The sequence below is a fragment of the Tamandua tetradactyla genome, chromosome 5 (assembly GCF_023851605.1).
Source record: "Tamandua tetradactyla isolate mTamTet1 chromosome 5, mTamTet1.pri, whole genome shotgun sequence".
Classification (NCBI taxonomy): Eukaryota; Metazoa; Chordata; class Mammalia; order Pilosa; family Myrmecophagidae; genus Tamandua; species Tamandua tetradactyla.
In genome coordinates this window covers 87340127-87365264 of record NC_135331.1, presented here as the reverse complement: position 1 = coordinate 87365264, position 25138 = coordinate 87340127, and the positions used below count along the sequence as shown (strand labels likewise).

Here is a 25138-nt window from a genome sequence, read left to right as displayed (position 1 = left end):
AGTTATGACTGGGAATTATTAACTCTTCATTCATTCAGCTAGGGAGTTCCCGCTACGGATAGAATTCACAGCTAAAATTAAGAGCTAGGGTGACTCACTAGCTCAGAAAGGCTCTGAGAGAGGAAGCTGGATGCTCGGCTCTCCCCCTGCCGGTCGGCTCCCTGCTCGGCCTGTTCCCAGCTACCCGAGACGCGCCGCGCCGCCCTCCCCGGGCGCGCCCCAGCTGAGCTCCCAGGTCCCTCCCCAGCCGCCGGCTGGGTACCGCCCCCTGCCCGCCCCCCCGTCCCCCGGCGGCCCTGGCGCGCGCGCGCGCGCTCCCGGCCACAGGACCCGTGGGGGTGCCCGCGGTGGCGCCTGACGGGAGCGCGGTTCCCTGAGTGTCCACTCTTCCTCTGCCCGCGCCCGGCGCCGTTCCTCGTCAGTGCGGCCCGCGACGGCTGGCTCGAGTCCTGGGGCAGTATTGTGCAGGGTAGCGGCTGCCAACACAGGCGAGACGCGGCCGCCCGCGCCAGGACCCGGAGGCCCGGAAACGCTCCCTGTCACAAAGGGGGAGACACGTGGGCTCCGGCTGCTCCGCGGCGGTCGCAAGGAGTTAGGGTCGCCGGGAGGACCGCCCATCGTCCCCGCCTGTTCTACACCTCGGCCAGGGCCACCCAGCCGGGAGCCGTGGCCGACGGCCGGCTGCGCGGTGGATGCCCGGCTTGACTTGGCCGCCTCCCTCTAGTACGTACACGCTGCCGGAACCCTCATCCAGCCGGATGCTGAGGGGTTCCTCAGAGTCCCACACGTTCCCCGAAGACCCGCGATCATGAGGAGTCCCCCACTTCCTTCTTCCCTAAGCGCTTCCCACTGTCAGTGCCACTCTGAAAGCCGAGTCCTCGGCTTCTGAGACCTGGTCAGACCCCCAGCCCTGGGGCGCCTGCGATAGAGGAGTCCGGGTGAGGGTTCCCTATCTGATCAAATAGATATTCTTCAGTCTTTCCCTGTATCTCTTTCTCCATAGGTTTTTCCATATCGTTCGGATCCCCTGCATAACCATGTCCATCCTCTACGTCTCCCCTCACCCGGATGCCTTCCCCAGCCTCCGAGCCCTCATAGCTGCGCGCTATGGTGAGGCTGGGGAGGGTCCAGGCTGGGGAGGAGCCCACCCCCGCATCTGTCTCCAGCCTCCCCCGACCAGCAGGACTCCCTTTCCTCCACCTCGCCTGCCCGCCCTGGAGCAGGGGCCCGGTGGGCTCTGGGTATGGGGGGCCACCGCTGTGGCCCAGCTGCTTTGGCCGGCAGGCTTGGGAGGCCCTAGTGGTAGCCAGGCAGCTGTCCTCGTCCAACAGTGGGTCAGTTATGCGGACACAGAGCTAATACCAGCTGCTTGCGGGGCAACTCTTCCAGCCCTGGGACTCCGAAGCTCTGCCCAAGACCCCCAGGTAGGTGGCCAGAAGAAGAAAAGAGAGAAAGGTAGGAGACTGAAAGGAAAGAAGCAAGGATTGTGATGGATACTGAGATGTTGGATCAAATCCGATTGCCACCTGGTATGGTAACCTTGGCACATTTCTTAAATTCTCTGAGCCTTGGTCCCTTTAAGTCTGTGAAATGAAAGTGATGTAATACTTTCCTCAGTAAGTTGAGAAGATTAAAAGGTGCATACAGAATGCTTAGCCCAGATGCCTGATGTTTTAAAAGGTCAATAAATAATGAGTCTGAAACTGGATGAGGATAAAAGTTACTTCCAACTATGAGAAGAAATCGGGTGAGGGATTGATTAGAAGAGACAGGTTGGACAGGGAGACCTGAGAGTTGCTGGAGGAAGATAACGGTTTTATGAAGCACCCCACCAGATTGTAACTGCATGTCCCTCCATAATGGGGCTGTGACTCAGTGTCCTTGTACCTCCGTCTCCTGCCTCCTTGAAAACTTCTGAGCATATGGTGGATACTTAGTATTTCTTGAATGAATGTGTGACATAGACCCTCAAATCCTAATCACCCTATCTACAGTTCCTTCTTCTGGAATTCCTTTTCCCCTTTACCCTACTTTATTTTTGTCCGTAGTACTTAAGTAGAAAAATAGGTATATTATACATTTGCTCATTTATTGTTGCCCCCACTAAAATGTAAACAACCAGGTCAGGGACTCCATCTGTTTGTCTCCTTGTACCCTAGAGAAGTACCTGGCACATACTAGGTGCTTATTAAATATTTGGTGAAGCAATTACTGTGCTGTCTCAAGTAACCTTCACTCTAACTTCGTGTGCCTCTGACACATAGTAAGTGCTCAGCAGGGATTTGTTGAACAAATGGGAAGGAAGTATTTTTATTATAACTCTGTGAGCAAGGAGAAAACCGGCCTCAGGTTTCTGGTTTGTGGGAGTGGCAGAAGTCCAAATGGATTGGGTTGCAGGATGAGGGAGGTAGGGATTGGTGTTGAGGTGGCCCAAGTCTCGTCTTGTCTTATACCCCTTCCCCTTCCTGCCAGGCTGCCCTGGGAGCCCTAGGCCGGGCCCTGAGCCCCTTGGAGGAGTGGCTTCGCCTGCACACCTACCTGGCTGGGGAGGCCCCAACCCTGGCTGACCTGGCAGCTGTCACAGCCTTGCTGCTGCCTTTCCGATATGTGAGTCACTGAATTCTGGGGAAGAACAAGCGTGGTTCCCTCAGACATCACTGTAGGGTGACTAAGGGTAACATTTATTTTCTTTGTCCCAGGTCCTAGACCCTTCTGCCCGCCGGATCTGGGGTAACTTAACTCGCTGGTTTATCACATGTGTCCAGCAGCCAGAATTCAGGGCTGTGCTAGGAGAGGTAGTTCTGTGCTCAGGGACCAGACCTGTCTCCCAACAGCCAGGTGAGGAAGGGTGGGCAGTGCAAGGTTGCGGGTTCCTCTGGAGCCTTCCATGTGGCACACTTCCTTTTTTGTCTTGGGAATGGCAAATTCATTGGGGCAGCTGGCATAACCCCTCTGAAACAAGCATAGTAGCAGATTCATGAAAGATCCCTAGAGGGCTCAGTCTGCATTTCTATGCCTTTCTCCAGGGTCTGAGGTCCCTGCACCCCCCAAAACAGCTGCTCAGCTCAAGAAAGAGGCAAAGAAACGGGAGAAGCTAGAGAAATTCCAACAGAAGCAGAAGATCCAACAGCAGCAGCTACCTCTAGGGGAGGTAAGAGGCTAAAGGTGGAACTGGAAGGAAGGTTGGTGCCAGGGGTAGGGTGGCTGATGTCTGGGCCTATATCTTATCCCTCCTATCAGAAGAAACCAAAACCAGAGAAGAAGGAGAAAAGGGATCCTGGTGTCATTACCTATGACCTCCCAACCCCTCGTGGGGAAAAGAAAGGTATTGGGAGGGGGAACTGATTCCCCACCCCCACCCTCCTCAACTGCTCCTTCCAAGCTTTTACCCCTTCTTGCTCTGTCATTGTTTCTACCACTTTGTTTGGTGAGGGTTTGCAGATCCCAACATGAGCAAGAGAGGCCCAGGTCTTTTCTCTGCTGGCCCATCCCCTTCCCAGCTGCTCCCAGCCTCAGCACTGACACAGCCTGGGCACCGACCCTGCCTTTGCCTTCCCCCAGATGTCAGTGACGCCATGCCTGACTCCTACAGCCCTCAATATGTGGAGGCTGCCTGGTATCCTTGGTGGGAGCAGCAGGGCTTCTTCAAGCCAGAATATGGGGTGAGCGGGCACTGCTGCCCGGGCCTGGAGGGAGTGGGTGGGGATGGGGAAGGACAGAGCTGAAGGACCCATTACCTGGGAGCAGGCAGAGAGAGGTGACATGAAGCCTTAAGTGTCTGCCCCAATCCTTTACCGGTAGCGTTCCAGCGTGTCGGCACCGAATCCCCGAGGTGTCTTCATGATGTGCATCCCGCCCCCCAATGTGACAGGCTCCCTGCACCTCGGCCACGCGCTCACCAATGCCATTCAGGACTCCCTGACCCGATGGTGAGTCCCCTCCTCCTCTGCCCTCTCTGACTCCCCACTTCCTGTGTCCCCTTCTTTCCTGCTACTCCCCAGTGGCACTGCACTTCTTTTTTGGTCATTCCCATCTGATCTCTTAGCATCCTCCCCTAGCCAAGGAACCTCACCCATTACCCTCACCTGCAGACTTTCTTCCCTCCTGACTCTTTCTACTAAAAATAGCATTATTTTATTTTATTTTTGCTTTTATTTTCTTTTTCTCTATTTTTTAAAAATATCATTATTTTGAATTTAACAAGAAGTATGTGAATATATTTGTCTGAGAAATTTAACCTACCTTCCAGACCTACACCCTCTCCAGAGGTAGCCTTTGTTATCACATTGATGTGTGCCTTTCTAGATCTTTCCTGTGTGTTTATTTACATACATATGCAGCCAAATAAGTATATAGTTTTCATTTCAGATGGGTTTTTTTTTCTGTTTTTTAACAGAAAGTGCTCACGTCAAGTGTTATTCTACTACTTTCTTGTTATATTGAAGAGTTTATCTTCAAGATGTTTCTTTTTCTTTATATAAAGACTGGCTTCATAGTGTTCCATGGCGCATGTACCCCACGAATGATGGAGTCACTTTTTTATTAATGTTGTTTCTGATTTTTCTCTGTTGGAAACCTTGCTGGAATACATATCTGTACATGCTTTCTCAAGCACATGTAGAAGGATCCCTCTGATGTAGTAACCAGGAAGTCTCTCAGTTGGAGTGGCTGCCTATATTATATATGAATATATGCTGCCAGGTTGCCCCCTAAGACAGCTTTCCCATCCGTACCTCCAAGCACTGAACACGAGATTCCCTTGCCAACCCTAGATGTTATTGTTCTCTGTTTTGCCCATCAGTGGCCCCCAAGTTCATATCTCTGTTCTTTCCTTCCTTGTTTTTCTCGTTACTATTGAGGCTATACCTCTTACCCTCGGTTTCTTGGTTAGTCAGGTTTCCCCATTTGTGAATTGTCTTTTACCCACTTTCCTTTTGGCTTTTTGTTGTTTCTTTTTCTTATTAATCTGTTAGAAAATTCTTTATGCATTCTTGGTATTGATTTTTTGTTTGCTATATAAATTGTAACATTTTCTCCTACTCTAGCAAAACTTGTCTTTTAAGTTCGTATAGAGAGTCTTCTGATGTTCTGAAGTTTTACATTCTGATCTGATCAACTTTTCCATATCTTTATTTGTGACTTTTGCTTTTGTGCCTGTCCTACCTCAAAGTTATAAGTTACTCATCTATGCTATTTTAACTTTTTTTCAGTATTTAGAAACTTTGTTAATTTCTAATGCTTTTCTCATAGTTTTATTTTCTTAAGTTGGGTTCTTTGGTCAGTTTAGAATTTATTTTTGTGACTGTTGGGAGGTAGGGAGAAAATTTTATTTTTTCCAAATAATGAGGTAGTTGTCCCAAACAAATCTGTTGAGTGGTTTATTCTGCCCTACTGATTTAAAATGCCTCCCTTAACACTAAATTTACCTGGATTTGTTTCAGCATGCTATTTTGTTTCCCTCATCTGTTCCTTTGTTCCTCTGTGATAACTTATTATTTCAAAAATTTTAACTTTCATATGTATTTTGCTATCTTTAGTTTGGTAAGAGCCCCTCTTTGTTCTTTTTTTTTTTGCAAAAGGGCCTTGGCAATTTTTTGCATATCTTCTCTTCTTGACTTATTTTATAATCCCGGTTGGGATTGTCCCAGATCCACCTGAGACTACCGATTCCCTGCCCGGAAGCCCCTTCTCCCTTTGCTGCCAGGCTCCACTAGCCCACCTCACCATCTGGGTCGGCCTGTGGATAATCCCGGCCCTCTACGCACCTCCCACAGGCATCGCATGCGTGGGGAGATCACCCTGTGGAACCCTGGTTGTGACCATGCGGGCATTGCCACGCAGGTAGTGGTAGAGAAGAAGCTGTGGCGGGAGCAGGGGCTGAGCCGACACCAGCTAGGCCGCGAGGCCTTTCTGCAGGAGGTCTGGAAGTGGAAGGAGGAGTGAGTACACAGCAGCCCTGCCTCCCTGGCCTTTCCTTCCCCCTCCCCTGCTTAGCAGAGACCTCTGTCACCTGTGACCCCTGGCTTGCAGGACTCCGAACCCCTCACAGAGGCTGAATGTCAGATGGCTCCCAGGCCTCGGCCAAATTCAGAGGGATGAGTGCTCTGCACACTGCCCCCCAGCCACCCGATGTCCAGTGTCTCCCTCCAGCCAAGGCCTGAGTGCTGATGCTGCCCTGTCTGTCTATCTACTTGCAGGAAAGGTGACCGGATTTACCACCAGCTGAAGAAACTTGGCAGCTCCCTGGACTGGGATCGAGCCTGTTTCACCATGGACCCTGTGAGCAGAAGAGATTTGGGAGCTGGGGTGGGAGGGGGAGATTCTCCCACGGTAAGGCACCCACGGAAAAGAGCACATCTGTTGCAGCCCACCCCCCAGGAGGTGAAACCACTTATAGGAACCACTAAGGGCTCAATTGCTATGCCCTTCCCCACCCCACATCTTTATCTTCCAAGCTCCTTGTCGCTTGTGAGATCCACAATCCCAGTCCTTTAGGCAGCTTAGGAGGCTTCCGAATCAGGCCTTTGTACCATACCTCCCCCGTGGAGCTATAATTCCCACAGTTTTCTGTCCCAGCACCTGTCCCAGCTGAGTGGCTTCCCTGCCATCTCCAGCATCACCAGGCATGTTCCCTGTCCCTGAGTTTCTGTAGTCCCCTCTTCTCCAGAAAAGCACATTTTCCCTCCAGCCCTCAAAGGGACCTGTGTGCTGGGAGGTGGGACTCTAGGCCCCGCTCAGGGGAGCTTGGTCTCACTGGACCCTGCCACCTTGTTCAGGGCCACTGGACACCAAGGCCGGCTCTCTGACTTTCTCCTGCCTCCACCCCAGAAACTCTCAGCAGCTGTGACCGAGGCCTTTGTCCGGCTCCATGAGGAAGGCGTCATCTATCGTAGTACTCGCCTGGTCAACTGGTCCTGCACCCTCAACTCTGCCATCTCTGACATCGAGGTGTGTCCCCTTCCCGCTCTTGGGCTCTCGCCATTGCTACCCTTGGCCCCTCCTCTGGGCCACTCTCTTAATCTCCATCTTGCAGGTGGATAAGAAGGAGCTGACAGGTCGTACCCTGCTCTCTGTGCCTGGCTACAAAGAGAAAGTGGAGTTTGGGGTCCTCATCTCCTTTGCCTACAAGGTCCAAGGCTCAGGTGTGAACCAGAGACCTGGGTGAGAGGATGGGGAGATAGAGGGAAGGAGCCAGGGCTGAGACCATGTGGCCTCCTGTCACCCCAGACAGCGACGAGGAGGTGGTGGTGGCAACAACTCGGATTGAGACGATGCTAGGAGATGTGGCTGTGGCCGTGCACCCCAATGATGCCAGATACCAGGTGGGGCAGGGGCCCTGCCTGCAGTTGGGGGGTGCTGGCCAAGATGGGGCTCCCAGGCTTATCTGGGTGTGGGCAAGTGTCCAGGACCCTTGCTGAGGAGAGGAAATTGGACTAAGAAGCTCAGTGTTTGAGCTCCTTTCCCAGCCCTGATGATGGAGTTATTTGGGGGACTTTGGGTGTTAGAGCAGTCAGGGCCCTTGGTGAGAGGGACTCAGGCCTAGCGTTTGGCACAGTGTTTTGTTTTTAAACTTTTATTGTGGTAACATAGTCTAACATTTCCCTTTTTTAAGCACGTTCAAGTCTACCCTTCTGTGGTGGGAATCCCATTCAGTGTCATGCCACTGTCACCACCACCCACACCCTTGCTACCTTCTTGATGCCTCCCTCTGTCCCCAGCACCTGAAGGGGAAGCACGTGGTCCACCCTTTTCTGTCTCGAACGCTCCCCGTCGTCTTCGATGATTTTGTGGACATGGAGTTTGGCACAGGTGAGCAGGGGGCTGGCCCTGGAGGGTGAGGCAGAGTCTGGGGCCCATCAGGTACTCCCCGCCAGTGTGTCATCTCTCTCAAGGACAAAGAAAACAAACTTCAACTGAACAGGCAGGACTTGGCCAGATCTCGGGGAGATTGTGCTAGGAAATGGAGGGGTGAGCGTGGGAAGGGACTTTACCGAGCCCCTCGTGCCCCTGCCCCCCACCCCCGTGTCCCCAGGTGCGGTGAAGATCACCCCCGCACATGACCAGAACGACTACGAGGTCGGGCAGCGGCATGGGCTGGAGGCAGTCAGCATCATGGACTCCCGCGGTGCCCTCATCAATGTGCCACCGCCTTTCCTGGTGAGACTGGGGTGGGGGGGTTGCATTGGGGCGCTTGGAGCAGGGGGATGAGGGGAGTATCTAGGCATGGCCTTGATGGGGACTCTACCCCCCCAGGGCCTGCCCAGGTTTGAGGCCAGGACGGCGGTGCTGGCAGCACTGAAGGAGAAAGGATTGTTCCGTGGTGTGGAGGACAACCCCATGGTGGTGCCACTTTGCAAGTGAGGTTGGGGACCAGAGAAGGGAGGGGCATGGGGCCTCCTTTGCGGGTTCACCACCCCCACCTCCCCACCGCTATGCACTCCCAGCCGCTCCAAGGACGTGGTGGAGCCTCTGTTGCGGCCACAGTGGTACGTGCGCTGTGGGGAGATGGCCCAGGCTGCCAGCGCTGCTGTGAGGCGGGGTGACCTCCGCATCCTGCCTGAGGCCCATCAGCGCACGTGGCATGCGTGGATGGACAACATCCGGTGCGTGGGCCCCCAGTGGGGGGAGGGTGGCTGGGCAAGGGGCTGAGTCCTCCCTGAACATACCCTCCTTCCCATCCCCGGCCCCTTTGCAGGGACTGGTGCATCTCCCGGCAGCTGTGGTGGGGCCATCGCATCCCAGCCTATTTCATCACCGTCAGCGACCCAGCTGTACCCCTAGGGGAGGTGAGGGCAGGGCCAGAGCTGAAGACTGGACCCTCTAGGGAAGCTGTGGATTTGTTGGATCACTGGTGGGGGTGGGTCAGGGCTTCAGGGTTCATAGGGCAAGGCAGACAAGCCCCTTTGAGTGCTTATTCCACTCTTGGCAGGATCCTGATGGGCGGTACTGGGTAAGTGGACGCAGCGAGGCGGAGGCCCGGGAGAAAGCAGCCAAGGAATTTGGAGTGTCCCCTGACAAGATCAGTCTCCAGCAAGGCAAGGAGGAGCTTTGGAGGTGGGAGGACAGAGTTGAGGCTTCGATTCTCACTTCTATGCCCTCTGACCTATGACCTTTGACCTTGCTCAGATGAGGATGTGTTGGACACATGGTTCTCTTCTGGCCTCTTCCCATTCTCCATACTGGGCTGGCCCAACCAAGTACGTTCCCAGGGCCAGGCAAGGGCAGGGGGTGTGTCTTGGAAGTGGGCACCTGGCTCCCTATCACACTCTGTTCTGCCCTCAGTCAGAAGACCTAAGTGTGTTCTACCCGGGGACACTGCTGGAGACAGGCCATGACATCCTGTTCTTCTGGGTGGCCCGGATGGTCATGCTGGGGCTGAAGCTCACTGGCAGGCTGCCCTTCAGAGAGGTGTGCAGGCGCCAGGACCCCACCCATGGTCCCCACCCCTCAGCTGCCCTCCTCCTGTGCTGCGGGCTGAGCAAGGGGGGGACCCTGGGCAGGACCCCTGTGTCAGCTGTGATTCCTGTGCCCTGGTGCAGGGCTTCGTCTTCTAGAGTAGGGAGCACCTTCTAATTCACATAAAGGCACTGAGTGGCCTCCTGAGGGTGCTGGGGGGGCCCTCAGCCTCATGGGCCCCCCTGCCCCTCAGGTTTACCTCCACGCCATTGTGCGAGATGCCCACGGCCGGAAGATGAGCAAGTCTCTGGGCAATGTCATCGACCCCCTGGATGTCATCCATGGGGTCTCCCTGCAGGTGGGAGCAGGCGATGGGCCAGCCCAGGAAGGGGCAGGGGGACTGTGACCATGGCCATTTCACTGCCCCCCTTCCCCTCCCCAGGGCCTTCACGACCAGTTACTAAACAGCAATCTCGATCCCAGTGAGGTGGAGAAGGCTAAAGAAGGGCAGGTATGGAGGGTGGGGCCCTGGGGGCTGCAGCAGGAGCAGAGGGTAGGTGGGCTGGCTGAAGACACCTCCTCTCTGCCCCTGTTTCCTGTAGAGGGCTGACTTCCCGGCGGGGATTCCTGAGTGCGGCACCGATGCTCTCCGGTTTGGTCTCTGTGCTTACACATCCCAGGGTATGGTACCTCAAACCTCTCCCCCCGCCACCTCCCGCCTCCTCTCCTGCCTGAAGCCGAGCCCTTGCCTCCATCCTTAGCCCCTGGTGACTGTGGGTTCGGGAGGGACACTTGGTGAGGATCACACTTCCCCTCCCATCCAGGCCGCGACATCAACCTGGATGTGAACCGGATATTGGGTTATCGCCACTTCTGCAACAAGCTCTGGAACGCCACCAAGTTTGCCCTCCGTGGCCTTGGGAAGGATTTTGTGCCCTCACCCACCTCCGAGGTGCGGGCTTGCTAGGCGGTCATCAAGCAAAGCCCAGGTTGTGCCAGGATGGCAACCAGCATCCGAGGCCCAGCCCCTGCCTCCAAGGAGCGTTTGTGTAGTTGAGGGTCGGGGGGTAGATGGTTCCCTGGGGCACTGGGGTCCTCCCCAGAGGTAGCTGGTTGGGGTCTTGGGTTGTGCTGGGGACCCATCTGGCTCCCTCTCCCTGGGTATGTGTCCCCAGGGCCCTGGAGGCCCCCTGACTGATAAGCCTCCCTGCCCTCCAGCCTGGAGGCCATGGGAGCCTGGTGGACCGCTGGATCCTCAGCCGACTGGCTGAGGCTGTGAGACTCAGCAACCAGGGCTTCCAGGCCTATGATTTCCCAGCTGTCACCACGGCCCAGTACAGCTTCTGGCTCTATGAGCTCTGTGACGTCTACCTGGTAAGCAGCAGCAGAGGGAGGTCTCTGGAGAGGTCTGGTGTATATGTCTGTGGTGGGGGGAAGCGCTGGGCCGCAGAGCCCTCAGCCAACCTTGCCAGTGGTCGGCCATGAGATTGAGCCAACCCTTCCCCATCCTGGTCCTCACTGACTCAGTAAGAGCTTGAGGCCAGACCTTCCCCAACCCCACCCCATAGGAGTGCCTGAAGCCTGTACTGAATGGGGTGGACCAGGTGGTGGCTGAGTGCGCCCGCCAGACCCTCTACACCTGTCTGGATGTTGGCCTGCGGCTGCTCTCGCCCTTCATGCCTTTTGTGACCGAGGAGCTGTTCCAGAGGCTGCCCCGGCGGACATCCCAAGCTCCCCCCAGCCTCTGCGTTACGCCCTACCCAGAGCCCTCAGAGGTATGGAGTGTGTTTTGGAGTGGGGAGCTCTGGACCACCTCTTCCAGCCTCCCTCATCCCTCCCTTCTTCGCCCACAGTGCTCCTGGAAGGACCCTGAGGCCGAGGCCGCCCTGGAGCTGGCACTGAGTATCACGAGAGCCGTGCGTTCCCTCCGTGCCGACTACAACCTCACTCGGATCCGGCCTGACTGTGAGCCTTAGGCCCCCGTGCCCTCCCGTCCTGCCACCCCCTCACCCACTCTGGGCACCAATCCAGTATCCGGCCATGGCTGCCTTGTCCCTTGTCTCTTTGGGGCCACACCTCACCTTCCTCCCTCCCTCACAGGTTTTCTGGAAGTGGCTGACGAGGCCACAGGCACCCTGGCATCAGCAGTGTCGGGCTACGTGCAGGCGCTGGCCAGCGCGGGTGTGGTGGCTGTCCTGGCCCTGGGGGCTCCTGCACCTCAGGGCTGTGCTGTGGCTGTGGCCTCTGACCGCTGCTCCGTCCACCTGCAGCTGCAGGGACTGGTCGACCCAGCCCGGGAGCTGGGCAAGCTGCAGGCCAAGCGTGGGGAGGTGCAGCGGCAAGCCCAGCGCCTGCGGGAGCGCCGCACCGCCCCGGGCTACCCTGCCAAGGTGCCCCTTGCAGTCCAGGAGACAGACGAAGCCAAGGTGTGGAGGGAGTGAGAGGGTCCCTCTCCCTATTTCCTATACCCTAAGCCACTTCTGCCATCAAACCTCACGTCATGAGTCTGGACTCTGCCTAGCCCTGGGGAATCTTGGGGAGCCCAGGGCCAGGCCCCTTGAACATATGGGGTGTGGGCATGGGGGGACCAGGTTGGGGGTGGGTGGTAGCCCAGGGTCACACAATAAGTTGGAGATGGAGGCAGGCCTAGACTTAATATCCTGCTCCCAGCCAGGCCCCTCAACTCCTGTAGTCCAAACAAGGAATCCACAGGCTGGGGCTGGGCTTGGGACCCCACTGGACAGATGCAGGAAGGCTGGGCTCACCTCCCAGTCTCCCCTGCACACTCACTGCCTCCCGGGATCCCTCCAGGGAGTAGAAGGAAGAGCGAACCACAGACAGTACAGCAGCAGTGGGACTAAGACCCGAGTCTCAATACCTGAGATGCCGTTTCTCTAGAGTCTCTCAATAGCCCTCAAAGGGCTGGTGGTATTACCTTCATTTTACAAATGGAGCTCCGAACTTTGGTCTGGCCTCAAAGCCTGAGCTCCAGACCATGGACATGGGTGCAAAGGCCTTAGTGGGGCACGTGCACTCTGAGACCCCTCTGTCCTGGGGGACTGACCACTCTGTGGGAGAGGCCAGGAGGCCCGAGTGGGAGGGGTGCTGGAGGGGAGGCTAGAGAGAATTAGGGGTGACAGGGCTAGCCAAGCCACACTCTCTGAACTACTCCCCTCCCAGGGTCCTCGCTCATCTTTTCAACTTTGCCTCCTCTGCCATCCTGGTTGTTTGCCATCCTCTTCTCTCTTGGGCCCAGGTCCTCACCAGCCCCCCTTTCTACCCCCAGCTCCAACAGACAGAAGCAGAGCTCAAGAAGGTAGATGAGGCCATTGCCCTGTTTGAGAAGATGCTGTGATACACCCAACTGCAACCCTCACAAACCCCAGTGGTCCACCATGGGGATGGCAGCAATAAAATATTTTGCCACAAAACCATCTCTTGTCTGTGTGCATGGGGTGGGGGTGGGGAGGGGTTGCTGAAGGTCTGGGTTCCTGAATCCTCAGAGCAGACCACCAGTGTCCTAGTGGGCAGAGGTGTGTGTCTGGCTGGGTCTGCCCCTGGCACTGTGCCAAGCCTGAGTCATGCTGCCCGCTCCCTTCCCCCAATCCGGTGCTGCTTCATTCACCTCTGCACTGCGGCTGACTGAGGCCCGCCCGGAAACTGGCTGCTGCTTGTGGCCTTGAGCAGGCACCAGTAGAGGGGCTGGGAGCCACTCATCTGCCTCCACCCTGCTAAGGTCTTCCTTTCCCCTCTACTGAGACCCGGCTAATTATAACTCTGACTTCAGTGTCCTGTGACGCCACGCCCTGACCAGCCCTGCCCAGGAGACCCAGCAACCAGGTAGGGGAGAGGCCTGAGAAGAGACACACTTATGTTTGGGGGTGGGGAGAGTGTGGGGTAAGGCTGGTACTCAGTCCAGAGCAGGAGAGAGGGACTCAGAAGAAGAGCCTTGGAACCCTTGGCAGGTGTATGGCCTTACTGGCCTGATAAGGCCCTCAGGTTGTCTGGGTGGCTGAGTGGGGAGAGGGTGGGGAAGCTAAGCTGGAGCAGACAAGGTGCTCAAGGCAAAGTGGGAGGAGGAGGACACAAAAGCGGGTGCCCTTGGAGACAAGTCTAACCTGGAATTACCCACTGCTTCCTCCCTCAAAGACCTTTTGTTCCCTAGGTCCATGTTTTAGCCATGCTACCTATGGTGGTGCCCCTATCCCTCCTGGGCCCCCCTGTGCTGCTCCTGATGCAGCTACTGCTGCCCTTCACATCTGCCTTCTTCCCCAACATCTGGAGCCTCCTGGCTGCCCCCAGCTCCATCACCCATCAGGACCTGACCGAGGAAGCAGCACTCAACGTGACCCTGCAGCTCTTCCTGGAGCAGCCGCCCCCAGGCCGCCCCCCACTTCGGCTTGAGGACTTCCTGGTGAGCATCCCTGGGCCCCATCATGTCCCAGCCAGATTCTTTAATTCCCTGAGACCTCTACTCCTTGAGAACCCTGGATGCCAAGAGAAGAGACCCCCATCTGCCACCCTACTCAGTAACAATACCTGGGAATTTTGGATCTGGAAATCAGGAGCCCCTCTTCCTCAGAAAGGCCCAGGATTTCCCCTCCCTTGTAGGGTCCAGTCATGAGTGCCAGTTATTGAGGTAACGATAGGCTTCGCTGGAGCCCCTGTCCTCTACCACTGTCACCAGGGACACACTCTCCTTGCCGATGACCTCTTTGCTGCCTACTTTGGGCCTGGGTCTCCTTCCCGGCGGTTCCGAGCAGCCCTGGGTGAGGTGTCTCGTGCCAATGCTGCACAGGACTTCCTGCCAATGTCCAGGAATGACCCCGACCTGCACTTTGACGCTGAGCGGCTGGGCCAAGGGCGCATGCGTCTGGTAGGGGCTCTCCGGGAGACCCTGGTGGCTGCCAGAGCCCTTGACCACACCCTGGCCCGCCAGCGCCTTGGGGCTGCACTTCATGCCTTGCAGGTGAGAACAGTGAACACAAAAGGGGTGACATTAATCCCAGTTTTCCTCTATCCTGGATGGAGAATTACCTGATGGTGCCTTCTTAATCATGTGTCTCCCTGCTATGCAGGGTTTGGGGCACTTCCTATCAATGCCCTGAGGCTATTTCCTAGTTTCCCACCTCCAAAATGGCAGCACTTTCTATGGGAACAGCAAGGAGGCCATGGTGGCTGGAGAGAAGTGAGGGTGAGAGAGGAAGGCCATGAGGTCTGGAGGTGAAGGGGAGCTGCAACTCCGTGTATGGCCTTGGAGGCCATTGAAAGGCCTTTGGCTTATAACTGAGTGAGATGGAAACACAGGGAGAGTTCCCACTTGAGGTAAGGCTCTGTTTTGGGCACCGTGGGGGAAGAGCAATGGAAGGGGAGTTGGGGTGTCTGACAGGAGCAGTGGGGTGAGAGTAGACTTTCTGGGTGTAGACCTCAAGGTGATGGTGTGTCAGGGCTAGAGATGGTGAGAACAGTCACACCAGTGCCTTCTTCCCCTTCTTCTTTCCCCTGGGACCAGGATTTCTACAGCCACAGCAACTGGGTAGAACTGGGGGAGCAGCAGCCACACCCTCACCTCCTGTGGCCAAGGCAGAAGTTCCAGAGCCTGGCACAAGGTATGGCCATGACCACATTGTAAGATGGGAGGTCACCAAGCCACCACCTCTCAGTCAACCCAGCCACGGTGTCATATTCTGAAGTTACATAGAATATGACACCACTTCATCTCTGGAAGGACCTAAGAGGTCCCCTAGTCCAACCAAAGGTAAGGTCAGTTGAGTGGCTTTTTCCAAGGTCATACAGGAGAGGAGAGAGCCAGGACCCAGTCTCCATACCTCAGTCGAGTGCTGTCTCATGTGGCTCCCTCCTCATGGGGTCTCATCCTGCTGCCTTCTCTCTGGTTGCATTCTTCCAACTAAACTATGAACCACAAGCTACCTCCTATATCTCATCACAAATTCATTTCCTGTCCACATCTCAGACGGCAAAATCCCCATAGGATTGGTCCCCATACTTCCTGGGTTTACTAGCATAATCCCAGTCTCAAATATTTGGTCTCATTGCCAGCCTGTGAATTTTGGGTTTGGTCCAGAAAGCCTAGTCATGGTATCTATGATCTTTTCACCTGATTCTAGCTGGGAGAAAAAGTCAAAGAAGTTTGGTTGTCAGGGATAAAAGGTTAGGGGTAGGGGGATCTTGGGTTCTAGCTTCCTGCCCTCTCTTCCCAGTGGGCGACCCTACCTGTTCTGATTGTGAGGAATTGAGCTGCCCTGGAAATTTGCTGGGCTTCCCGCTCCTCACCTCTGGCTACTTTGGAACTCATCCTCCCAAACCTCCAGGTACCAGGAAGGAAGGCTCCCAGAAGCAAGGGGGGGAAATCACTTACTTTCTCTTGGCCCTTTCCCTGGGGATCTCAGTCCCATTTCCTGTGCTGTTCCTTATTGGAAGAAAGGGAGGATGTTGGGAATGGGAGGGTGCAAAAAGGTCCACTGAGGTGGCTGTAATCTTCAGGGTTGGGGGAAGAGGGTCACTGCTTGCTCAGCTGATAGAACTTCTCCATCGCCCACAGGCAGCTTTTGGGTACTGACTGGTGGGATTGGGGGATCCCTGCATGCCATGGTGACCCCAGCCCTTCCACCTGTACTCCAGCTCTGTCCTCCACAAAATGTCATTTTCCTGATCCTTTGCTGAGGGCAAGAGGGTCAGGCAGGTCAGAAAGGGAAGCATTTTCTTAGGAAGCAGTGGGTTTTTGACCTCTGCCCTCCAGAATCCCTTTCACTACCCCAGGGAAATGTAGCCATGGGGGCCATTTTGACCCGAGCAGCTCCCAGCACCCCCGTGGAGGCATCAACAAGGATAGTGCATCCCCAGGCTTCTCTCCCCACCACATGCTGCACAACCAGGCTGCAAAACTGGCCTTTCTGGCCTCCATCCAGGCCTTCAACCTCCTACGAAACCGCCTGGGAGACAGAGGTTTCTCAAGGTGAGCAACCTCCTAGATAAGTGCTCACTGATGGGTAGATGCTCCTGGAGAGCTGAGACAAGGGACTGGGGATGTAGAGCCCTTCACTGGGCCTCTGACCTCCTCCGCAGGCTGCTCGACATTACCCCAGCCTCTAGCCTGAGCTTCGTGCTGGACACCACGGGCAGTATGGGAGAGGAGATCAATGCTGCCAAAATTCAGGCTCGCCACATTGTGGAGCAGCGGCGCGGCAGTCCCATGGAGCCTCTCCACTATGTCCTGGTGCCTTTCCACGACCCAGGTAACTGTGTGCTGGCAGAATAGTGAAGGGAAAGAAAGTCTGGGGCAGGGGAAAGCAAGAAAGTAGGCCTCATGCCTCAAATTCCTTAACAAAATGGTGGCATTTCCTGTGGTCCTGAGTGTGCCTTTACTGGGTACACGTGTGTATACATGTGTGTGTACAAGAGATAGTTGGCTGCATTTTCCACTGCTTCCAAAATGGCAGCACTTTCCATGTGAGTTTAATGCATGATTCCTGCTTAGGCAGGTGGTTTCTACTTGATAAGCCTTCATGCTAATAAGTCATTTCAGTTCTCTTCATTTCCTGTAGAAAGATTAGGATGAAGATGGGAGTTGGTGGGTCCAAGGCTTTATGAAGTATCTGAGATAACTTCATATTCCTTCCCCCTACTAAATTGGAAGTCAGAAGATCTGGCCCACGTTAGCTGTCTAATGTCCTTAGTCCTATCATTTCACCCCTCTTTATCTCAATTTCATCAACCTAAAATGGGTCAGTGTACCTGCCTCATCCTGCTTATCTCCCAGGGTTGAAATGATGAGCAAATAAAATGCCTACTGCACTGAGATTTCCCTAAGGGCAGGGTTTCAGACGGATTTTTCTGTAAAATCTCAGAATAAGTGGCTAACATTTAATAGGGGTTATTACATGTTTGCCAAAGATAAGAATAAATGAATGAATGGTCAATTAAGAATTTAGTGCTTATTATGTATCAAGGCCCTATTCTAAGAATTATGAAATCAACTCATTTAGTCCTCTCAATAACCCTATAAGGTAATTATTATTATTATTGTTTTTTTTTTTTTGGCTTTTGCAATGAGGCAACTGAAGCCTCCAATTGTTTTTTTTTGTTTTTTTTGGCTTTTTGGGGGGTGCACGGTCCTGGAATCGAGCCTGGGTCTCCCACATGAAAGACGAGCATTCTACCACTGAACTACCTGTGCACCCACCCAATTGGTTTTTTTTTTTTCAGCTTCATTCAGTGTTTTAACATAATTACATTACAATTAGGTATTATTGTGCTGTCCATTTTTGAGTTTTTGTATCTAGTCCTGTTGCACAGTCTGTATCCCTTCAGCTCCAATTACCCATTATCTTACCCTGTTTCTAACTCCTGCTGGTCTCTGTTACCAATGACATATTCCAAGTTTATTCTCGAATGTCGGTTCACATCAGTGGGACCATACAGTATTTGTCCTTTAGTTTTTGACTAGACTCATTCAGCATAATGTTCTGTAGGTCCATCCATGTTATTACATGCTTCATAAGTTTATTCTGTCTTAAAGCTGCATAATATTCCATCGTATGTATATACCACAGTCTGTTTAGCCACTCTTCTGTTGATGGAGATTTTGGCTGTTTCCATCTCTTTGCAATTGTAGATAATGCTGCTATAAACATTGGTGTGCAAATGTCCGTTTGTGTCTTTGCCCTTAAGTCCTTTGAGTAGATACCTAGCAATGATATTGCTGGGTCGTATGGCAATTCTATATTCAGTTTTTTGAGGAACCGCCAAACTGCCTTCCACAGTGGTTGCACCATTTGACATTCCCACCAACAGTGGATAAGTGTGCCTCTCTCTCCGCATCCTCTCCAGCACTTGTCATTTTCTGTTTTGTTGATAATGGCCATTCTGGTGGATGTGAGATGATATCTCATTGTGGTTTTGATTTGCATTTCTCTAATGGCCAGGGACATTGAGCATCTCTTCATGTGCCTTTTGGCCATTTGTAGTTCCTCTTCTGAGAGGTGTCTGTTCAAGTCTTTTTCCCATTTTGTAATTGGGTTGGCTGTCTTTTTGTTGTTGAGTTGAACAATCTCTTTATAAATTCTGGATACTAGACCTTTATCTGATATGTCATTTCCAAATATTGTCTCCCATTGTGTAGGCTGTCTTTCTACTTTCTTGATGAAGTTCTTTGATGCACAGAGTGTTTAGTTTTGAGGAGCTCCCATTTCTTTCTTTCTTTCTTCAGTGCTCTTGCTTTAGGTTTAAGGTCCATAAAACCGCCTCCAATTGTAAGTTTCATAAGATATCTCCCTACATTTTCCTCTAACTGTTTTATGGTCTTAGACCTAATGTTTAGATCTTTGATCCATTTTGAGTTAACTTTTGTATAGGGTGTGAGATACGGGTCCTCTTTCATTCTTTTGCATATGGATATCCAGTTCTCTAGGCACCATTTATTGAAGAGACTGCCAATTGTTTTTTATATGCACACATGTATTCATAATGGGCCACTCAGGACCACAGGAAGTTCCACTATTTTGTTAAGGAAGTGGAAGTGTAGAGCACAGTTTCTCACCAGGGGCACCTAACCCCTGCCCTGCCCTGTCAAGTATAAATAAGGGAGTATTATTAATTAGATACTTGTCTACCCCAGGAGTATAGTGGTCCTCTCGACTGGGGAGGCAGCCCTGGGTGGGAATAAGGGGCACCCCTTCCTTCATCATAACTTTCTTTTTCACTCCCCAGGGTTTGGCCCTGTCTTTACAACCAGTGACCCTGAAAGTTTCTGGAAACAACTCAATGAACTCCACGCCTTAGGGGGTGGTGATGAGCCTGAGATGTGCCTGTCAGCCCTAGAGGTCTGGCTCCTCCTTTCCCCTTTCCTTCTTACCCCCGTCTTTGCAGACCCCAACACCAAGGGAAGCCAGTGCCTTCCTAGAACATCCCCACACCCCACCTTACCTTCAGAGCCTAGTTCCATTAGGCTCACTCCAGAGTTCCAGAACCATATTTCCTTCTCTGACCTCCCTTGCTCTACCCATTCCCCTGCCACCACCATTTTTAACATCAGCCCTGTTCCTTCCTGTCAGCTGGCATTGCTGCACACACCTCCACTCTCAGACATCTTTGTCTTCACTGATGCCTCGCCCAAGGACGCCCTTCTCACCAACCGGGTGGAATCCCTGGCTCAGGAGCAGCGCTGCAGAGTAAGCATAGCTGTTGGGAGACCCAAGGTTGGCCACCCAGTATTAGGATTTGGGAGATTCTGTGATCACAATCTTTTAACAAGTGTCACACCACACTGTGGTGGTAGAACCAACCTTGGCATGGGGTGGGAAGGAGCAAACAGTGAACACAATATTTCTTGATAGTTATAACAATACTCAGGAATATGAGACCCTACTTTTGATGATGCTGAATTCAGATTTGAACATGCCCCAATAAGCCACTTGAAGAAGTAGAAATCTAATTGCCAAGAATCTACTATGAAATATCATAGAGGTAGTTACGAGGGCTTGGCCAACTACTAACTGCTATGTCACTGGGAGACCCCACGTGAATAGCCAACAGGTAGACAGGGACCTTATCTCCAGCCATCAGCTCTGTTGAAAGCCTGAGCACAGGAGATCCCTCATTCACAATGGTAGATGGCACAGGGACCTCCAAATACTGGATACTTTTCTGACCTCAGGTTACATTCCTGGTAACTGAAGACCCATCAAGGGTTCAGGGCCGGGCCCGGCGTGAGGTGTTGTCCCCTCTGCGTTTTGAGCCATATGAGGCGGTAGCACTGGCCTCAGGAGGAGAAGTTATCTTCACCAAAGACCAGCACATTCAGGATGTGGCAGCCATTGTGGAGGAGAGCATGGCTGACCTAGTAAGTGTGGGAGGACAGGGGGACCTTGGCTTCCACTCAGAACTGAGGGTTTGGGTGATCCTGCATCTCACAGCAGAAAGAGGAATAGCTTCCATTGTTTCCCTCCTGCTGAGAACCACGGCTACCCACCTTCCAGTGCTCCTTCTGTATTAGCAGCATTTCCCTGGACACCATTGCACCTGGGTCGTTACTATTCTGCCCTCAGAACTACCATAGAAAGTTCTTTGTTCCCACCCCATTCCATGCTTTATCTTTTCCCCCATTTTTTGGTGCTTCCCATTCCCAAGGTGACTCTTCCCCTGGAGCCCCCCAGTATGGCGCCTGGGAGATCGCATACGTTCAGTGTGGATGGGCTGCTCCAGAAGCTCACGGTCCGGGTCCACGGGCAGATCAGCAGCTTCTGGATCAGTAATCCTGCAGGTACCTCTCCATGTGTGTGTCTCAAGGGAGAGAAAGAATGGAGACTTGAGGGGAAAGTTCTCAGGGAATGGGGTAGGGGTAGAGGAATGCAGCTCCGGGATGTGAGGGGGAAGAGAGAAAAGGAATGATCTCCTGTGACAATTTCTTGTGCCCTCATCCCCCCATCTGCCTTAGGGGTCTCCCAGGGCCAGGAGGAAGGTGAAGGTCCTCTAGGTCACACTCACCGCTTTGGGCAGTTCTGGCTAGTAACCATGAATGAGCCCCCACAGACGGGGACCTGGGAGATCCAGGTCACAGCTGAGGGTACCCCTCGGGTAAGAGTGCAAGGTAAGGAGGGAGCAGTTCCTGGGAAGAAAGGGCAGTGGCAGGCTGCAGAGAACAATATCCATCACATTCCCCTTGGAAGTTCTCCGACTGCTTTCATCCTTCCCCAGCCCAGACCTCCTTGGACTTCCTCTTCCACTTTGGGATCCCCATGGAGGATGTACCCCATCCTGGTCTCTACCCCCTGACTCAGCCAGTTGCAGGTATTCTGCCCTCTCCACCCTTCATTAATTATTTTAATATGCATTTTTAACATTTTAATTGATTTACATTTTACATACGGCAGAGTGGACTCATCTTAAGTGTACAGTTTGATGGATTTCATATATACATATAGTCCCCTATAGCTATCACCCAGTTAAAGATATAGAACATTTCGAACACTCCAGAACTCTCTCCTGACTCTCCCTATTCATACTTCCCAGAGGTAACCCCTATTCCAAAGGACTTTCATGCTTTTCTGCCTGTGACTGATTTTCATGCAGACCTCTGTTTTCCCCTTCCCTGTCCCAGGACTCCAGACCCAGCTGCTGGTAGAGGTGACAGGACCAGGCTTCAGAGGCAGCCCTGGGGAATCTCGGCCACATTTTTCCCATGTGGTCCTTCGAGGGGTCCCAGAGGGTGCTGAGCTGGGCCGGGTACCCCTGGAGCCCCTGGGACCCCCTGAGCGAGGTCTCCTCTCTGCCTCGCTACCACCCACACTGCTTTCTACCCCACGCCCCTTTTCTCTGGAGCTGGTTGGCCAGGACAGAGGGAGGCAGGGCCTGCACAGGGCGGCCCCCCAGCCCTGCACTGTGCTGCCTGTCCTGCTGGAGGTAAGACATCAGGAGGTGTGGCTGGGACTGGAAAGAGCAGGACCAGCTCTTCCCCTGACCAGCCCTCCCCCACAGCTCAGTGGCCCCTCAGGTTTCCTGGCCCCAGGCAGCAAGGCCCCACTCAGCCTCCATATCGCCAGTTTCTCAGGCCCCCAGGATCTCGACCTTAGGACATCCGTCAACCCCAGCTTTGCCGTCACCTCCAACCTCTCCAGGTAGAAGCCCTTGAATCCCCTGCTCCTTTTGGGCTCCACCTTTCAGTTCCTCTGGCATGGGACTCGGGTCCGTGCCTTTTTTACCAAGCCACCTCCGGCCCGACTAATGTGCCCTTGGATTCTGCCTACGTGCAGCTCCATGCTATGGCTCTCAGCTCTCAGGTGATTGGGGCTTCAGCAGGATGTCTATATCCACGCTCTAGGGTTCGCCTGGGGCAGAATGAGTCTGCATGGGGACGCCTGTGGTTGGAGGTCCCAGACTCAGCCGCCCTGGACTCCGTGGTGATGGTTACTGTGACTGCAGTGGGTGGAGAAGCCAGCACAGTGCCCCCAACCCATGCCTTCCTCCGGCTCCTGGTTCTGGCCCCAGCCCCGCAGGTGACATGCCCCCACTTTCCACCGGAGGATAGACAGGGCCAGAAGAGGGTGGTGAAGTTTTAATTTGGGTACAATTCTAACCCCACCCTGACATACTCTCCCTCTTCCTCTTAGGACCAGCTTGTTCCCGCTCACTCAACTGGCCCCGCCCTCACCACGGCCAGCCCTACCTTTGGTCCCTCTACTTTGGTGACTCAAGACAGGGCTGGGGGAGGGATGGTGGGCAATTCCTGGTGGGGCACAGTTGGATGGGTGCTATTCCTGCTAGGTCTGGCCACCTATTGACACATCAGCCCCTGGAGGAATAGGTCTCTAGAATTTTTTACAATCTTCCTCTATCTGTGGGAAGGAAACATGAATCTTGGGCTCTACCTTTCCCAACTGGGTTGGAGGTTTTTCCTCCTCAGGTACTTTGTCCCATCTCTTCCTTAAAAATCATGAATTTGGGATAAAGGGTAATGGATTCTCCCACAGTGTCCTTTCCCGCCTAACCTTCCTGGGAACCAACCCTCCTGGGAACTAACCAAGACTTATTTTTGGAGAAAGCTGCTTTCTATTTCTCTGTAACATTTTATCCTAATACCTATTCAGGCGTTCCCAAGCTCAGGTAGAAGGGAAGACATATGGGGAGGAGACAAGGGTTGGGAGTAAGGTAGGAGGGTGCCAAGAAGTGTTATTTATAAAACTGTTTTTATTTAAAACTCTGGCGCAACCTCCATTTTATTTTTGTATTTAAAGCTGAAGGCCCAGTTCAATATACGTATCTTCTCATCAGAGGGATCTCCAGAAGATCATTTTTGCATATATTATAGGAGAAAGAGAGGGTATAAGACACCAAAAAGATGAAATGGAAGTTTCCAGAAGGAGAAGAAAAGCTTAACATGAAGAAGTCTAAACATCACCAATGGAGGCATTTGGCTGCTAATAAACAGAAAGAGGAGGCTGGGGTTCTCTCAGACTCCTTCTTCACCAGACCAAGGGGAGCAAGAAGAGGCTTTAGACAAGGCTAGGGCCCCTCCATCCTTTGGGGCAGCCCGGCTGAGCCCTCTCCCCCCTCGCCTGGATGACTCCTTTCTGCTGCCTTGACAGCTCCTGGAGAAGAGGAGAGAAACAGACAAGGCATCTGTGCTGCTTCCTACCCCAAGGGGTGAGGGCTTCTTTCTTTTCCCCACATCCCTACATTTACCTGTTCCTTCCAGTCCTGGGAGGTGCAGGAACTAGCCTTGTTTAATGGATGTGGGGAGAACTAGGGGGAAATTGGCTGTGTTTTCTCTTAAACCAGCACTGCCCCAATAATTCCCCCTCTATCGCCACTTACCAAAAGTCTAAACTAAAAATAATAAACTCACCTTCTCCTGAATCAGGTTCTGCAAACAGATGTTCACCTTCAGAATCTGGGCTAACTGGAGACTATGAGGGTTTGAGTGTAAATCTGTCAGAAAAGTCTAAAGAAGGAGAAGTGGGAGGCTGACGACATGGTGAAAAATTGAGGGTAATCTGCCACTCTTCCCCTAAAATTACAGGACATTCCTTTCCTCCATCTGGGTCCCCTCATCCCAATACCCCTCCAGGCAGGTGGAAAAATCCAGTACTTCTCACCTGCATCTCTTTACCATTCCCGTTCCCCCACTCCTCTCAAATAGTACAATACACAACACCCCTCTCCCTGTGCTTTTGAATCCTCCCTGACCATCCCTACCCCGCTGGCATAATCCATGCCACTCCCCCATCTCAATGGAATGATCCAAATCATGTCCCTCTGAATAGAGTGTAGACCAGCCTCCTCCATCCCTGACAATGAACACTAATCTAAACCCTCCTGGTGTCCTGTCATTGCAATGTTGCCTCCAACTCATGATCCCTATAATCTCTGCCCATTAACTCTCCCTTCTCCAGGGTGGTCTGAAGCTATGTTCACACTTCCTTGCTCCCTCTGCCCCATCCCCCAACACAGACACATAGAGGGAGAGCGCTGTACCTCCCCAAGGGCACCCAGATGCAGCTGCTGTCTCTGTGCCTCCCTCAGATGGCTCTCAAACCAGGCCTGACTGTGTTCCAGCAGCTCCAACCCCTGCCACAGGACATCCTGTTCTCTCTCCAGAGTCTGCATCCTCTGCAGCTAGAAAAGGCAGGAAGCACAGGCTGACTCTCGCTCTACAGCAGGGCTCTGAGCCCTATTGGGTTCACTGTCTGGCCACTGAGGATGAACCCAAATTAGCCACTGAGGGCCTGGCAGGTAGGGTAAGGAAGGGGAAAGACCTGTGAGTCCTCAAAGTTGAGGGGAAATACAGAGGGCAGGTCTAGGGAATGGGGTTTCCCATGATCCCCCTTGTTGGGCTAATACTCACCCAAAGGAAGAAGCTCTGGGCCCCTGGGTCTTGGCAACTTGTCCCCAGAGGCAGGAGCAGAACTGTGTAGGAAGCCTGCACCGGGGGCAGTCCACAAGGACCCAGGTTCTCCATGGCTCTGAGGTGGGAAAGGGAGGAGCTACTCCCACTGGTACAGCCCAGATTGGTCCCTCCCCCTCCACCCCTGCCTTATATCCATCTTGTCTTTCAGTCTCTCAGGTTGTGTATGTCTGAGGTTTGTTCCTACTTAAGGGGAAAGACCATCTCCCTGGGGCTCCTCTGTCTCCCCTAATCTGTTTTTTACAACTGTCCTGAAGTGGCTTGTTCTCATGAAGTCCCCTCTGAGTAGATCAGAGGTTCTCCCTATAGCAGTATCACTAC

General features: G+C 53.3%; 3 protein-coding genes across 7 annotated transcripts; 2 read left to right on the top strand and 1 right to left on the bottom strand.

Moving 5' to 3' along the window:
- Positions 1–353: 353 nt before the first annotated feature.
- Positions 354–12830, top strand: VARS1 (valyl-tRNA synthetase 1). 2 transcript variants are annotated; one of them, XM_077161342.1, is made up of 30 exons: positions 354–723; positions 1004–1424; positions 2473–2607; positions 2700–2838; positions 3027–3151; positions 3241–3325; positions 3562–3662; positions 3802–3929; positions 5775–5939; positions 6198–6279; positions 6829–6948; positions 7034–7142; positions 7228–7322; positions 7719–7809; positions 8033–8157; positions 8254–8357; positions 8445–8603; positions 8696–8786; positions 8930–9035; positions 9127–9197; positions 9283–9408; positions 9650–9754; positions 9839–9907; positions 9999–10077; positions 10221–10348; positions 10615–10770; positions 10965–11171; positions 11250–11361; positions 11497–11822; positions 12683–12830. In XM_077161342.1, the coding sequence occupies exons 2-30, from the start codon at positions 1038–1040 to the stop codon at positions 12749–12751; spliced, it is 3795 nt and encodes a 1264-aa protein (XP_077017457.1). In that variant the 5' UTR covers positions 354–723; positions 1004–1037; the 3' UTR covers positions 12752–12830. The 2 variants fall into 2 exon arrangements, with proteins under 2 accessions (XP_077017457.1, XP_077017458.1); XM_077161343.1 differs by lacking the exon at positions 354–723 and adding an exon at positions 738–895.
- Positions 12831–12839: 9 nt separating this feature from the next.
- Positions 12840–24113, top strand: VWA7 (von Willebrand factor A domain containing 7). 3 transcript variants are annotated; one of them, XM_077161344.1, is made up of 17 exons: positions 12840–13236; positions 13562–13810; positions 14084–14365; positions 14909–15005; positions 15618–15728; positions 16177–16372; positions 16483–16652; positions 19126–19238; positions 19470–19586; positions 20072–20257; positions 20545–20677; positions 20852–21004; positions 21112–21204; positions 21515–21816; positions 21892–22031; positions 22235–22409; positions 22524–24113. In XM_077161344.1, exons 2-17 carry the CDS (start codon positions 13577–13579, stop codon positions 22692–22694), a joined length of 2673 nt encoding a protein of 890 aa, XP_077017459.1. In that variant the 5' UTR covers positions 12840–13236; positions 13562–13576; the 3' UTR covers positions 22695–24113. The 3 variants fall into 3 exon arrangements, with proteins under 3 accessions (XP_077017459.1, XP_077017460.1, XP_077017461.1); XM_077161345.1 differs by lacking the exon at positions 14084–14365 and having other exon boundaries at positions 22524–24111; XM_077161346.1 differs by lacking the exons at positions 12840–13236; positions 13562–13810; positions 14084–14365 and adding an exon at positions 14372–14721 and having other exon boundaries at positions 22524–24110.
- Positions 22770–25072, bottom strand: SAPCD1 (suppressor APC domain containing 1). 2 transcript variants are annotated; one of them, XM_077161354.1, is made up of 5 exons: positions 24758–25072; positions 24388–24528; positions 23759–23854; positions 23596–23655; positions 22770–23501 (listed from the first exon to the last, which is right to left on the bottom strand). In XM_077161354.1, the coding sequence occupies exons 1-5, from the start codon at positions 24869–24871 to the stop codon at positions 23406–23408; spliced, it is 507 nt and encodes a 168-aa protein (XP_077017469.1). In that variant the 5' UTR covers positions 24872–25072; the 3' UTR covers positions 22770–23405. The 2 variants fall into 2 exon arrangements, with proteins under 2 accessions (XP_077017469.1, XP_077017468.1); XM_077161353.1 differs by lacking the exon at positions 23596–23655 and having other exon boundaries at positions 22774–23501; positions 24758–24875.
- Between the last annotated feature and the right edge of the window lie 66 nt (positions 25073–25138).